At 47.3% G+C, this 14,446-nt stretch overlaps 1 protein-coding gene across 3 annotated transcripts in view; it reads right to left on the bottom strand.

The window, feature by feature from the left end:
* FRMPD2 (FERM and PDZ domain containing 2) overlaps nucleotides 1–14,446 on the bottom strand; it is an 878,187-nt gene that overhangs the window by 179,684 nt on the left and 684,057 nt on the right. For all 3 annotated transcript variants that reach the window (XM_069611181.1, XM_069611182.1, XM_069611183.1), the window contains one exon: nucleotides 912–1,545. In XM_069611181.1, the coding sequence (XP_069467282.1) occupies nucleotides 912–1,545 (634 nt within the window). The remainder of the gene's footprint in view (nucleotides 1–911; nucleotides 1,546–14,446) is intronic.

Here is a 14,446-nt window from a genome sequence, read left to right as displayed (position 1 = left end):
GATAACCTCTCTGCCCACAAGCCCTCATGCTATAGTTATTGGAGGTTTATGGTACCCTGGAAAGCCTGTATCTAGATCAGTCAAAGGAAGACGGTTCGGGAACCCCATGACCTTGCAACACCAGAGAATGGGCAGGTGAGGAAACCTCCCATAAACTTTAAAGACTTGGACATTGCCTTGAGACGTCAGAAAGCCTGGCTGCACTCATTCGGCGGGAGAGACATTTGGGACAAGAACATTGTGTTGATTGTCCAAAAGAGAAGTCAATCCTGATTGTGATGAACTAAAGAGAGGGCAGCCAACCAAGAATATAGTGCTATAGTCCTCTGAACCTATACGATGCTTGATCCTAAGGTGTTATGAATTAATTCTAGGTGAGAGTGTATGTTGAAGAGAATGGTCTTCAGTCCAACAGCTTTAATAATATTAGACTATTCCACCTACTGAGGACAGAATGCTCTAATAAAAAATAGCCCTGAGTGGCTTCTGAATGTCTGGGTGGTCAACTGTGCAAATGGACACCAGTGTTCAAAATGCAGCGTGGATGGAGCATTCAGTTACAAACAGCTGCTTGGGGAGTCAGAGAAAGGTCACTGGAGTAAACTGGTGGCCCGTGAGTCACACTGTGCCCTTAGACCCACACCTCCATTAGCCTCACTGCTGAGTCCCACCTCATTCATTTTTTACTGCTGGCAACCCCATTCACAACTCCTGCAAAGTAACACCACTCCTTTCCCATTCATGAAAGGAACATTAAACTGTTGGCTTCATGATAGTTGCATCAATAAAAGAGAGCTTCTACAAGTGTGCAAAGTAGAAGATAATCTAACAAAATAATTAACTTCACTGGCAACTGGAACAAGCTGGGGAATTATTTTACAAAAAGATTAATTCCAAAGAGGACAACTCACCTAACTGTCGGTTTCTGTCTTTGACAAGGATGATTTCAGGAATTGCCCCCAAGTCACTTTCTCCATTCAGCACAGGCTTGATGTCTGCTGCAGAGCAAGGCAGATCCATCATGGCATCCGTATGTGAGACATAAATGGGATAGGGAGACAGGTCCACCATGGCATCTGAATGTGAGCTGTTAGTGTGACAGGGAGGCAGGTCCATCATAGCATCCTCATGAGGGAGGTCGGTAGGATAGGGAGGCAGGTCTGTTGTCGCATCCTCATGTGCATTGTCAATGGAAGACTGACGAAGGCTCATCAAAGTATTTTCACTTGAGATGTCTATGGGATATGGAGGCAGGTCCATTATTTCAGCCTCACCTGAAAGGTCTACAGGATAAGCCGGCAGTTCACTCATCCCACCGGAGAGGTCAATAGGATAAGGAGGCAGTTCCATCATATTGTCGTCCTGGGAGAGATCAATAGGGTAGGAGGGCAGCATCATGTTGTCCGCTGGACAGGGGTAATTAGGATAAGGGGTAGATGCCCCTGTGGATTCCTCATGAAAAACAGGGTCGGGAGTCAGTCTTGAAAGGTCAGCATGGTCCAGAAATGTTCCAGGGTCATCCAGTGTGGCACTGTGTTCATTCACCTACAAGAAAACAATTCGATCTGATTAATATGTTTCTTTCCACCCAACATCATTTTATGACCATGAATCCCTATACCACCTGGTCTTGTTTTATTTCCCCCTTCCCTATAATAAAAATGTTCTGCACTCAGCACCTTATGCAATACACTGTAAATAGCATCTAAGAGGGTATGGGTGCAAGCATCACTTAAACGTTTCCAAAGTCCCAGTCTGGAGGATGGACATTTCAAAGAGAAGGCATCTACACAGGAGACAGTATCTTTCAAGTTACACACATTGTAGATCCTGAATGCAGAGATTTTGCAAGAGAAACCCATCAGTAGCTACCGTGAAACACTACACCATATTTCTAAAGAAAATAATTTTTGTAGAGACCTGCAGAAGTAGTACTGTACTTTATTTACATACATAAACATGGTAGCACTTACAAGAACACATTACCTACCCCTGGAATTGTTCTTTCGACTGGATGTTCCTCCCACATTTTGCTCATCTTTGATATATTCTTAAGTGTTCTTACAGCATTGGAAACTTTTTCCATAGTATCGGGCACCGTGCGTCAAGTCGCGGCCCTATACTGCTTGCATCCTGTCCTTGGCCCCGACGTCGACACTGGTATTCATGCTCGCGCGGCTTCTGCTGGTCCAGTTCCATTTTGTTCCTCCTTATGCTCAGCTGTCTTAAAGGAATTAATGACTCAGACGCAGAAAGAGAGGAATGTCTAAAAATACAGACATTCTCAACAAGATAGAGGGGCAGGATGGGAGGGCGAAGAGGAATATATGGGAGATACATCCAGTGATAAGTAATTTGTTTTACAATTGGATTGTGTCCTCCCACGTATTCCTCATCTTTGATAGTCTCCCAAAACAGTATGTAGAAGGAGGTGGGAACATAGAAGGTATTGCTGATTAATGATGTGAACTCCTGCCTTGCCAAATCTTGCCTCCTGACCGGAAACAGAATCCAGGTAATAGTATTTGCTGAAAGTGTGCAAAGAGGAGCAAGTTGCTGCACTACAAATGTCTTGTACCGGCACCCCTCTCTGAAGAGCCAAATAAGTAGCCACTCCTGCGGTGGAATGTGCTCTTAAACCATCGGGCAGGTCCTTGACAGCCAATGTAAAGTATTGCAAAATGCATCAAATTATCCACCGAGAGATGGTTTATTTGGTGACAGCTTATCCCATTTTGTGACTTAAATAGCCCACAAAGAGCTGGTCCTCTTGCCTGATTTTGGACATTCTGGAAATATAGAGGATTAAGGCCTTCTTAGAGTCAAAGCAATGTAATCTTTCCTCCTCCATAGAGAGATGAGAGGGTGGATAAAAAGCAGACAACACAATCTTTTGAGCTAAATGGAATTCTGATACCGCCTTCAGTAAGAAAGAAGCATGTACCCGCAAAGCCACCTTATCATTAAAAAAGGTAGAAAGGACGGTTTGAAAGAGCTTGAAGCTCACTGACTCTGTGGGCTGATGTAATCGCTGTCAGAAAAATAGTCTTAAGTGTTAAAATTCTGATTGGACAAGAATGTAAGGGTTCAAAAGGTGCCCCCATTAGGTAGTTCAATACCAAATTCAAGTCCGAAATCAGTACAATAAATGCATCCAGGGGAAATATGTTTGTTAATCCCTTTAAGAACTGAATTACTATAGGGACTTTGAAATAGGAACTTTCATCCGGCAAACACTTGAAAATGGAAAGCGCCACCAAATAACCCCTTTCTGTGTAAACCTAAAGCCCCTGATGGGCCAGATGTATCAAACATGATAATACAGTAGAAGGTTTGAATGTAAAAGGATCAATACTTTTATCTCTGCAGCAACTGCAAAATGTATTCTAACGGCAGCAGTACAAAGATTTTGTTGTTGGCCTTCTGACCGAAAGCAACACCTCCATTACATCTTCCGGAAAGTCCCAATCTTTAAATCTTATCCTCTCAGAAACCAGGTGTGAAAGTTCAGAGTACTCACTTCTGGATGAAGAAGAAGAACCCCCTCTTGTGAGAGTAAGTCCCCTCTTTGGGGAAGATGAATTGGAGGGCAGATGGCCATCTATAGAAGGTCCAGGACCATGTTCTCCTGGCACAATTCGAGCAATAAGGAATCATGGATTTCCCGAACTTCCTCAACCTCCGTATGACATGAGGAATGACAGGGACTGGTGGAAACACATACAGAAGTGGAAATTCCCAGTCCACTATGAACAGGTCTCAAGTAGCACCCCTCTGAAGAAAATCCATGGAGCAGAATAGGTCACACTTCCTGTTGACAGTGGGTGCAAAAAGATCCGCCTGGGGGGTTTTGCAAAGGGCGAAGGTCTCCAGAAGGCCTTCCTGAGCCAACTCCCATTCGTGGGAGACAGTGTTCTGCCTGCTCAGATCATCCCTCACTATGTTTTCTTCTCTGGCTAGATGAACTGCCAGTAGAGGGATTTCTTCTCTAAGTGCCCAAAACCAGAGCTCCATTGCTTCTCTGCACAGAGGTAGTAACCCTACACCCCTCTCTTTTGAGGAAGTAAATGGCCACTCTATTGTCCATCATTATCAGGACAGTCTTCTCCTGCACAGAAGTAAGAAAAGCCATCAGCACTAGTCTGATTGCTCCCAGCTCTAAAAGGTCGATGTGAAGTTTGGACTCCGATGGAGACCAATGAACTGTAACGCTCACCTGAATCCCTCGGAGGCGCAGGTCCGGGCTGGGAGATTTCAGTCTTCTAGGGTCACGCGCAGGCCTCTGGTAACACCCTGGATGGGCCCTCTCCTCACCGTAATTTTGACCTGGAGGGTGAGGTGTCTGCAAGTCGGAGAACAAGGGGTTAATGTATGTCTGGTTGGCCAATCTGACCTTCCCCTTTCTGGACTCCCCACGTTACTCGTAGACTGAATGTGCTCACCTTAGATAGGTGAAAGCGGAGCTCTCCATCCTGCGTCTGTGCAGGGGCGCTAATGCCAGGTGCTTCACTGGTTAATAGCCCAGCCTCTTGATTGCAGAGGATGAAGTCGGGGAGCAAGGCCGTCGTAAGCCGCACGAACGGTAATTGCTTGAATATGGAGTTTTATTTATATGTCCCCTTAAATGTCTCTTGCCTTTGCAGGTCCGGTATGCAGATAAGGTAAGCGAGAAGAATGCCGGGGCTCGTGAAGGCACGTAAGCAAAAGAATGTTATTCGAAGTTAAATGCACTTCTTAATGTCTCTTTTCCCTTTTTCAGGTAGCCGTAGCAGCCGGCGTTGGAGATGGTACGTGCCGAGGTACGTGCCGGAGTATGGGCAAGCAGATTACAGCTAGAAGGCACGTGAGTAGTGATGGCGTACAGTGCCCTTAATGATGTCCTTCTTGTTTTTGCAGGTGCGGTTAAACAGCGCTTGGCGGAGATCGAGGCGTACGTGGCACAGGTAAGCAAAATTATCACGGAGGTTCACTAACCACTGTTCTTTGTTTCCACAGGGTTGCCGGAGTATGAAGAGTGCGGTACGCGGCCTCGGAATGCTCCGATGGACGAGGCAAGTGCAGCGCTGGTTTTGCCTTGTCCTAACCTGGTGTCCTTGTTCTCTTTCAGGCGCTGCTGAAGACTGAAGACTGGTTTCCGGGAGGTAAGACTGAAGATTTCTTGTTCACAGATGCAGAAGCTGAAGATTCTCTGGAGCTGACACGGTGAGCGTCCTGCTGCTAGTGCAGAATAACGCGAAGCACGTTGCACTGATCGGGTGTGGTTTAAATAGGCTACTGGAGTGCTTAGGTGTCTCCTTCCACAGCCTCGCCCAGGCAAGAAAGAAGTTCCAGCTTCCAGAACAGTTCCAGTATCCAGTCCCAGGGAGTGGTGCTGGCCACACCCAGAAGGTAAAGTAGTTCCAGCCAGGAATGGATGAGGATATCATCCTACAGGTAAGTGAGCAGCATGGTCTGCAGCAGGTAAGTCCACCCAAGCACCATTCCTCTCAATATGAGCCCGGCGCTTCCTGTGCCGGGACTGGGTTCCCTTATGAGCCTGGCGCCAGTGGCGCCAGGACAAGGTCCAAAAGGCCCCTGTGGGGACCGACTGGTGCCTGGAATGGAAGTTGTGACCCTGCTTCCAAGGATGTTGGGCTGGGTCTGACTCTTTGGAGGCAGCGGTCATGACAGCACCCCCCCTCAAGGCCCCTCCCAAGCTTGTCTTCTCCGGAGGCTTTGGCTTGTTGGGAAAAGTCAGATGAAACTTCCTGACTAGACGAGGTGCATGGACATATTCTGAAGGCTCCCAAGATCTCTCCTGGGGGCCAAATCCCTTCCAATCAATCAGGTAGTACAGTTTCGATTTGGAAATTTTGGAATCCAAGATGTTTCGAATTTCAAATTCGAGTTCTCCATCAACCTGGATTGGCTCTGGAGGTTTAGTCAAACGGGTTCCGGGTTGCATAGGTTTTAGGAGAGAAACATGGAAAACGGGATGTATCTTCATCCGAGTAGGTAGTTCCAATTTCACAGCCACCGGATTTATCACAGCCGTGATCGTGTAGGGTCCTAAATACCTTGGGTTGAAGGTGCGTGGTCCTTTTAGGGATAAATGCTTAGTGGACAGCCAGACTTGATCTCCTACTTGGTATTGAGGGGCCTCTTTTCGATGTTGATCCGCTCCTTTCTTATACATTTCCTTGGCTCGTTGAAGGTGGGCTGTGGCTTCCTTAAATGCTTGAGTTATTGTCACATGCAGATGGTCTACAGCGGGCGTTCCGAGAACTTGAGGTGGATCCAAATTAGAGGTTCGAGGATGAATCCCATACAGCAGAAAAAAAGCGGTTTTTCCAGTTCCTGAATGGATTGAATTGTTGTAGGCGTATTCAGCAATCCAAAGGACATCCTTCCAAGTGCCCTCCGATTGTTGCAACATGCAGCGTAGATATTGTTCCAGAGTTTGGTTAGTCCTCTCAGTCTGCCCGTCAGTTTGGGGGTGATGGCTGGTGGAAAGTCGTACATCAATTTGCGCTAAAAGACAACAACTTCGCCAAAAATGGGAAATAAATTGGCTCCCTCGATCGGAGATTAACACTGAAGGGAAACCGTGCAACCGGACGATGTTTTCAAGGAATTCTCGGGCCAAAACGGGAGCTGAGGGTAAACCTTTCAGTGGAATAAAATGAGCCATTTTTGAAAAAAGGTCCACGATTACTAGAATTGTGTTGTATCCGGAGCAGGGGGGTAAATCCGTGATAAAATCCATTGAGAGAGTATGCCAAGGGCATGGTGGAATGTCTATTGGATGTAGCAGACCTGCTGGTCTTTCCTTCTGACTCTTGTTTTGTGCGCAGATGCCGCAAGAAGCCACAAAATCTTTAATATCTTTCCTCCAAGATGGCCACCAATAATGTCTTTTGATTTTCTCTAAGGTTTTGGCAACTCCCGGATGTCCTTCTATTAGAGAATCATGGTAGCAGGTGATGACCTGCTTCTGTAAGTCAACACATGGCAAATATAGTCTTCCTTGGAAATACAATAGATTCTGATCTTTCGTAAAATCTTTTCCTTTCAGTCGCCAATTCAATGAATCTTCAGGAGTTATTAGTTGACTGACTTTCGCTTCGAAATCTTCAAGGGATAGCGTGTTGATTACTCCCAGTATCTTTTGTTCGGGGATTATTGGTACCGGCTCTGGATTAGCTGTGTGTTCGTCTATCCCTATTCGGGAAAGGGCATCTGCTTTTCCGTTCTTATTGCCTGGCCGATACGTGATCACAAAATCAAATTCCGCGAAGAATAATGCCCAGCGGAGTTGTCTCGAAGATTGGGCCTTGGCTGACTTCAGATACTGGAGGTTACGATGGTCAGTGATTACAGTAACAGTGTGCCGGGCTCCCAGGAGATAATGCCGCCAGGCCTTAAAGGCGGACTTAATTGCCAGAAGTTCTTTGTCTGTAATTGTGTAGTTTATTTCAGGGGCCGAATATTTGCGGGACCAAAATGCCACAGGGTGTAATTGGTGTGTTTCGGGATTTCTTTGTGATAGCACAGCCCCCATTGCAAGGCTGGATGCGTCTGTCTCGACGATATAAGGAAGTTCTGGACGAGGATGCTTTAAGACTGGAGCGGAGATAAATTTGGCTTTCAATTCTTGGAAAGCTTGTTCGGCCTCTGGAGTCCACTCGAATTTTTTATTCTTTTTCAGAAGGGCCGTGATGGGTTGAACTACTCGAGAGAATTCTGGAATGAATCTCCGGTAAAAATTAGCGAAGCCCAACATGCTCTGTACTCCTTTCACAGAAGTTGGGGACGGCCATTTGGTGATAGCGTCCACCTTTCGTGAGTCCATGTGAACTCCATTGGGTGACAAGATGAACCCCAAGAATTCGACTTCCTTTACATGAAAAGTACACTTTTCCAATTTAGCAAACAAACGGTGTTGGCGAAGTCTCTGTAGAACCGCCGTGACATGTCTTCGGTGATCAGCTTCTGAGGATGAGTATACCAGGATGTCATCGATATAAACAATTACGCATACATCAATAAGTTCTCGGAAAACGTCATTCATAAAGAACTGGAAGGCGGCCGGAGCGTTACATAGTCCAAAGGGCATTACTTGATACTCAAACAATCCGTATTTAGTGCGAAAGGCCGTCTTCCATTCGTCACCCTCCTTAATGCGTACCAAGTGGTAAGCTCCTCTGAGATCTAGCTTTCTGTATATGCAGGCTCCTTTAACTTGGTCCAATAATTCGGGAATCAGAGGCAAAGGATATCTGTTTTTGACTGTAATCTGGTTCAGGGCGCGATAGTCGATACATGTTCTCAGGTCACCTTCTTTTTTCGGAACGAAGAACAAAGCTGAAGAAACTGGAGATTTCGAGGGACGAATGAATCCGTTAGCCAGATACTGGTCCAAGTATTGCCTGAGATGGAGATTTTCTGGCTCAGTGAGAGCATATATTCTACTGCACGGAGGAGTAGATCCAGGTACTAGGTCTATCTGGCAGTCGTATGACCGATGCGGGGGCAAGGTGTTGGCCTGATCTTTCTGGAAGACGTCGCGGAACTCTTGGTATTCTGGAGGCAATTGGGGGCTCTCGGAAGCGATGGCTGCTAGCCTGTTATCGGTTCGAGGATAGCAAGTTGGGGCGCATTCTGGAAACCGGATTACCTTGGCTCGCCAGTCTATCTGAGGATTGTGCTTTTCCAACCAAGGAATTCCCAGGATTACTTGAAACTGCGGGGCCTTGATTACATCAAACACGATCTTCTCCCGATGTCCATCTTGGCATAGCAACGTCACTTCCCTGGTGGTGTGAGAAACCGGTCCGGAAGCTATTTCTGTACCATCCACTGTAGTGATTACGTCTTTAACCATCTTAGAACATAGAGGAAGATTCATCCTGGTTGCCATATCTTGATCTACATAGTTACCGATTGCTCCGCTATCAATGTATGCTTTAATAGCATGCATGCGATCTGGTCGATCTGGATTTATGAGGACCATAGGCATTACCAAATGCGAGGTCAAGGAACTGGTTTTAACGCTCGGCAAGCGGACCTCTACAATTGTCGGGCGAGGTCGTTTCCCGATTCTAGTTTTTCAGCATTCTTATCGGAAGCTCCTACAGCCTTCTTGACCGGTTTCACTGAACAATCACAAAGGAAATGTCTGGAATTCCCACAGTAGAGGCACAGCTGTAATTGTCTTCTCCTTTCCCGTTCCTTTTGGGTTAACGGTCCTTTAACAACCCCTATCTGCATGGGCTCCAAGGAATCTTTTCCTTTAGCGGAGCTCTGAGGTCTTGAAAATATTTGGGTTTCAAATCTGGAACGATCGGTCTTCCTGTTCTGTAGCCGGTGATCTAATTGGACTACTAGGTCGATATAATCGGAACAATCTTGCGGAGGATTCACCACCTGTGCTAAGACATCTTTAAGTTCTCCACGCAGCCCTCTGTAGAAAAGCGTGATTCTCTTATCCTCAGGCCACCTAGTCTCAACCACCAGTCTGTTAAAAGATGCTATGTATGCCAGGAGATCCTGATTCCCTTGTCTTAGTGATAGGAGTTCATTGTCCAAGGCCTGCCCCTGTGAGTGTCTTGCCAACAACTTTTCCATACTGGTCTGGAAATCTTGAAAGTTATGGAGGATCGGATTATCCTGTGTCACAAGAGGAATGGACCAATCTGCAGCACTACCGCTAAGATAGGAAAGTACGAACGCTACTTTGGTTTGGTCAGTTGGGAATGCGGCGGGTCTACATAGAAAGTGCAAGCGGCATTGGTTGATGAATACTGCAAACCGTTTTGGATCACCTGAAAAACATTTGGGCGGGGCCAAAGGCACATTCCCTGGCAGATTAATTTGCACCGGATTATTTGAGGTTGTAGAAGTGTAGCTCCCTCCCGAGGCAGGCAGAGGCGTCTGTCCCGCTTGTGTTTGTAACAACTGTCTGGCCAGATCATCCGTTCGCTCTTTGGAAACGATCAACTCCCTTCGTAAAGCATTTGTCTCTTGGCGGGATGCCTGTACTTCAGCTCGCAGTGCCCCAAGCAATTGGGCCAATTGATCTGTGTCCGAGGTTTCCATTGCGCCTGGGTGGGAAATTTGCGGTAGGCTTCGCGTTCTGTAACGCTCACCTGAATCCCTCGGAGGCGCAGGTCCGGGCTGGGAGATTTCAGTCTTCTAGGGTCACGCGCAGGCCTCTGGTAACACCCTGGATGGGCCCTCTCCTCACCGTAATTTTGACCTGGAGGGTGAGGTGTCTGCAAGTCGGAGAACAAGGGGTTAATGTATGTCTGGTTGGCCAATCTGACCTTCCCCTTTCTGGACTCCCCACGTTACTCGTAGACTGAATGTGCTCACCTTAGATAGGTGAAAGCGGAGCTCTCCATCCTGCGTCTGTGCAGGGGCGCTAATGCCAGTTGCTTCACTGGTTAATAGCCCAGCCTCTTGATTGCAGAGGATGAAGTCGGGGAGCAAGGCCGTCGTTAGCCGCACGAACAGTAATTTCTTGAATATGGAGTTTTATTTATATGTCCCCTTAAATGTCTCTTGCCTTTGCAGGTCCGGTATGCAGATAAGGTAAGCGAGAAGAATGCCGGGGCTCGTGAAGGCACGTAAGCAAAAGAATGTTATTCGAAGTTAAATGCACTTCTTAATGTCTCTTTTCCCTTTTTCAGGTAGCCGTAGCAGCCGACGTTGGAGATGGACGCCGAGGTACGTGCCGGAGTATGGGCAAGCAGATTACAGCTAGAAGGCACGTGAGTAGTGATGGCGTACAGTGCCCTTAATGATGTCCTTCTTGTTTTTGCAGGTGCGGTTAAACAGCGCTTGGCGGAGATCGAGGCGTACGTGGCACAGGTAAGCAAAATTATCACAGAGGTTCACTAACCACTGTTCTTTGTTTCCACAGGGTTGCCGGAGTATGAAGAGTGCGGTACGCAGCCTCGGAATGCTCCGATGGACGAGGCAAGTGCAGCGCTGGTTTTGCCTTGTCCTAACCTGGTGTCCTTGTTCTCTTTCAGACGCTGCTGAAGACTGAAGACTGGTTTCCGGGAGGTAAGACTGAAGATTTCTTGTTCACAGATGCAGAAGCTGAAGATTCTCTGGAGCTGACACGGTGAGCGTCCTGCTGCTAGTGCAGAATAACGCGAAGCACGTTGCACGAATCGGGTGTGGTTTAAATAGGCTACTGGAGTGCTTAGGTGTCTCCTTCCACAGCCTCGCCCAGGCAAGAAAGAAGTTCCAGCTTCCAGAACAGTTCCAGTATCCAGTCCCAGGGAGTGGTGCTGGCCACACCCAGAAGGTAAAGTAGTTCCAGCCAGGAATGGATGAGGATATCATCCTACAGGTAAGTGAGCAGCATGGTCTGCAGCAGGTAAGTCCACCCAAGCACCATTCCTCTCAATATGAGCCCGGCGCTTCCTGTGCCGGGACTGGGTTCCCTTATGAGCCTGGCGCCACTGGCGCCAGGACAAGGTCCAAAAGGCCCCTGTGGGGACCGACTGGTGCCTGGAATGGAAGTTGTGACCCTGCTTCCAAGGATGTTGGGCTGGGTCTGACTCTTTGGAGGCAGCGGTCATGACATGAACACTGATTGAAAGTTCGTTCATGTGGGCTCCCCACCATGTGGTGGAGGCATCTGCCACAAGTGTTATCTCCGAGAAAGGTTGCCAAAAAGGTTCTCTTTTCATCACATTCTCCCAACAGGCCCACCACAGGAGATCTGGTGCGACCTTATTCTGGACCTGAAGAAGGTCTGTCCTTCTGCTGGAGAACTGTGACCACTGGTATCTGAGGGCCCACTGAAGGCACCTCATTCTCAAGTGGGCTTCTGGCACCAGGAAAAATGCAGGGTGCCATGAGGCCGAGCAACCTTAGAAAGTCAAAGGCCGGAATAGACTGGTCACTTAGAAACCTTTGGACCATCTACGAAAGATGTTGAGGCTTTCCCCGAGGATTAATCCAGGATCGCTCCAATATACTGAAACTTCTGATATGGTGTCAAGTGTGACTTCTTGAAATTTAGGGAGAAGCCCAGTCATAGAGGAAGTGTTAAGTATGACTGAAATGATCCAAAGTCTGTTCAGGAGAACACGCTCTGATCAGGCAATCGTCCAGGTAGGGGTAGATGTGAATCCCATCCCTCCTTAGACTTGCTGCTACCACCTCTATGAGCTTGGTGAAGATCATTGAGACAGAGGTGACCCAAATGGTAGGACCCTAAACTGATAGTGGGAACTGCCAACTGTGATCCTCAGGTCTGTATTTTTGATGAATTTACACATGAAAGTAAGCATCTTGAATATCCAATGACACCAACCAGTCCTGAAGTCAAAGGGCCTGAAGGATCTGCAAAAGAATTATCATCTTGAACTTTTCCTTCCTGAAGAATTGTTTAAGCGTCTCAAGTCCAAGATGGGTTGCAGTCCTCCATCCTTCTTGGTGATTAGAAAATTGGGAGAGTACCAACCTTGATTGCTCTCTGCTGCAGGCACCAACTCCATTGCACCTTTCTCCAACAGATCCTGTAAGAGGAGTGGATCCTGATTGCTCAAGGCTTGGCCCCCCGGAGGACAATCCTGGGATCTTCTTAAGAAGGGCAGGCAGTAGTCATGACCCACCAGAGGTCTTTTCTGAGCAACCGGGTGCAGTGCAAAACCTCTTTCACTTCATACGCACCCCAGCCAGGCAAACAGTGAATCTAAAACCTTGCCTGTACCCGGAAGCAAGGAGGAACATTTTTGAGACCGAAACTCCATTACATTCTTAAGGCCAACATAATTGAGCTGAGTTTGTGGTCATCCCCATTGTGTTGGTAGCCAAACCAGACAAGCTGTGAAGATTTTACATAGATTTTAGAAAATTATATTTGATCTCCACTTTTGATAATTACCCCATGCCCAGAATTGACAAAGTCATTGAGATTTCCGGGTTGTCTAAATAAATATCCACTTTAAACCTAACCAAAGGTTACTGGCAGGTGCCAGGAAACCTCACCTTTAGGGAAAAAACACCTGTTTCACCCCACAAGGGCCCTTTCAATTTAAGGTACTGTCTTGTGGGTTACACAGTGCTCCTGCCACATTCCAGGGATTGATGGATAAAATCCTACGACCGTACTCTAGCTTCTCCAGAGCTTCTCTGGAGCCTATTATTCCACCCTTGCCACCATACTTACCAACAAGCTTAAGAACTCCCATCCTCAAACGTTTCTCTGGAAAAGTAAAAACCATCGAAGTTTTGAAGGCCTCAAACAAATCCTATGTCAGGAACCAGTCATAAAAATGCCCGACTTCAACCGAGAGTTTATTCTTCAGACAGATGCTTCTAAAGTTGAACTGGGAGCTGTACTGTCACAAGAACATGATGGCTTGGAAGAACTTGTCTTATACACAGGCTAAAATGTGTTCCCTAGGGAAGAATCATATGCCACAGTGGAACTTGAAGGCCTGGTCATCAAGCGGACAAGCCTAAACCTACGTTATTATCTCACGGGAAGGAAATTCCGACTTGTGACCGAATGCTCCCCCCTAACCTGAATGCGTCTGAGAAAAGATTTGAATGTCTGAGTCATGCAATGGTTTTTAGATCTACAACCATTTTTTTTTATCTCGGTAGAACATCAAAAGGGGAAGGAACAAGGCAATGGAGACTTTTTAAGTTGTTTCCCACTTCCTAACCAAGGGGGACATCTCAGTTAAAGACAGGGGTATGTGACGAATCAGGTCAATTGGTCCCTTCTCCCCAGAGGCTAGGGAGGTGAGCCCGCTCCACAAGACCCTTGCATACAGGTCTGGGCAATTGGGACCTCACTGAGAGTGACTCCCCTCTCGGGGACCAGGACTCACAGTCCTATGAGGACCTCCCGGACCGGACTACATTGTCTGCCTACCTGGGACTTGAAAAAAGGGTTTGTTCTCATGTTTTGACTACAACTACCAATGATTCTCCTTCCACCCTGTTGGCTTCAGGTAATGCTGGGTTTCATCAGAACGTCATTGTCACGGAAGGATGACACACCCTTTTCAATTCTGATGACGTACTTAAACATAGGAAGAAATGTAAACGGGGAAACTCTTACGGCCGGAGGAGAGTCATAACTACGCATAGGCAAGCCTCTGTTTAGACAATGTCATGGACAGGTGGAGCCACGTAGAGCTGTGGAGCAAGCGGTAGTGAAGAGGAAGTGAGATCCGCTAGTTGGAGCCTGAGAGGTGGGCAATCTGACCAATCAAGAGGCACCGAGATTTACGGAGACAGAAGGAGAACCGTCTTCCATGGTGGCGCAACCACTAGAGAACAGTTGCGGGCCTGGCACTTGTCAACCAACGCCGAGAACAGGAAGAGGAACGGAACCCGGGTCCCCGAGCTCCAAACAGCAAGTGCCTTTGCCAACGAGACGAGAATCAAGAGGGAAGGGGATTGTACCAGTGTGACAACACCAGGAGAGCGT

Source organism: Ambystoma mexicanum, chromosome 8 (genome assembly GCF_040938575.1).
Source record: "Ambystoma mexicanum isolate Mex_15411 chromosome 8, UKY_AmexF1_1, whole genome shotgun sequence".
Classification (NCBI taxonomy): Eukaryota; Metazoa; Chordata; class Amphibia; order Caudata; family Ambystomatidae; genus Ambystoma; species Ambystoma mexicanum.
Note: the sequence above shows the minus strand (reverse complement) of the source record. Positions and strands in the feature narration are given on the sequence as shown.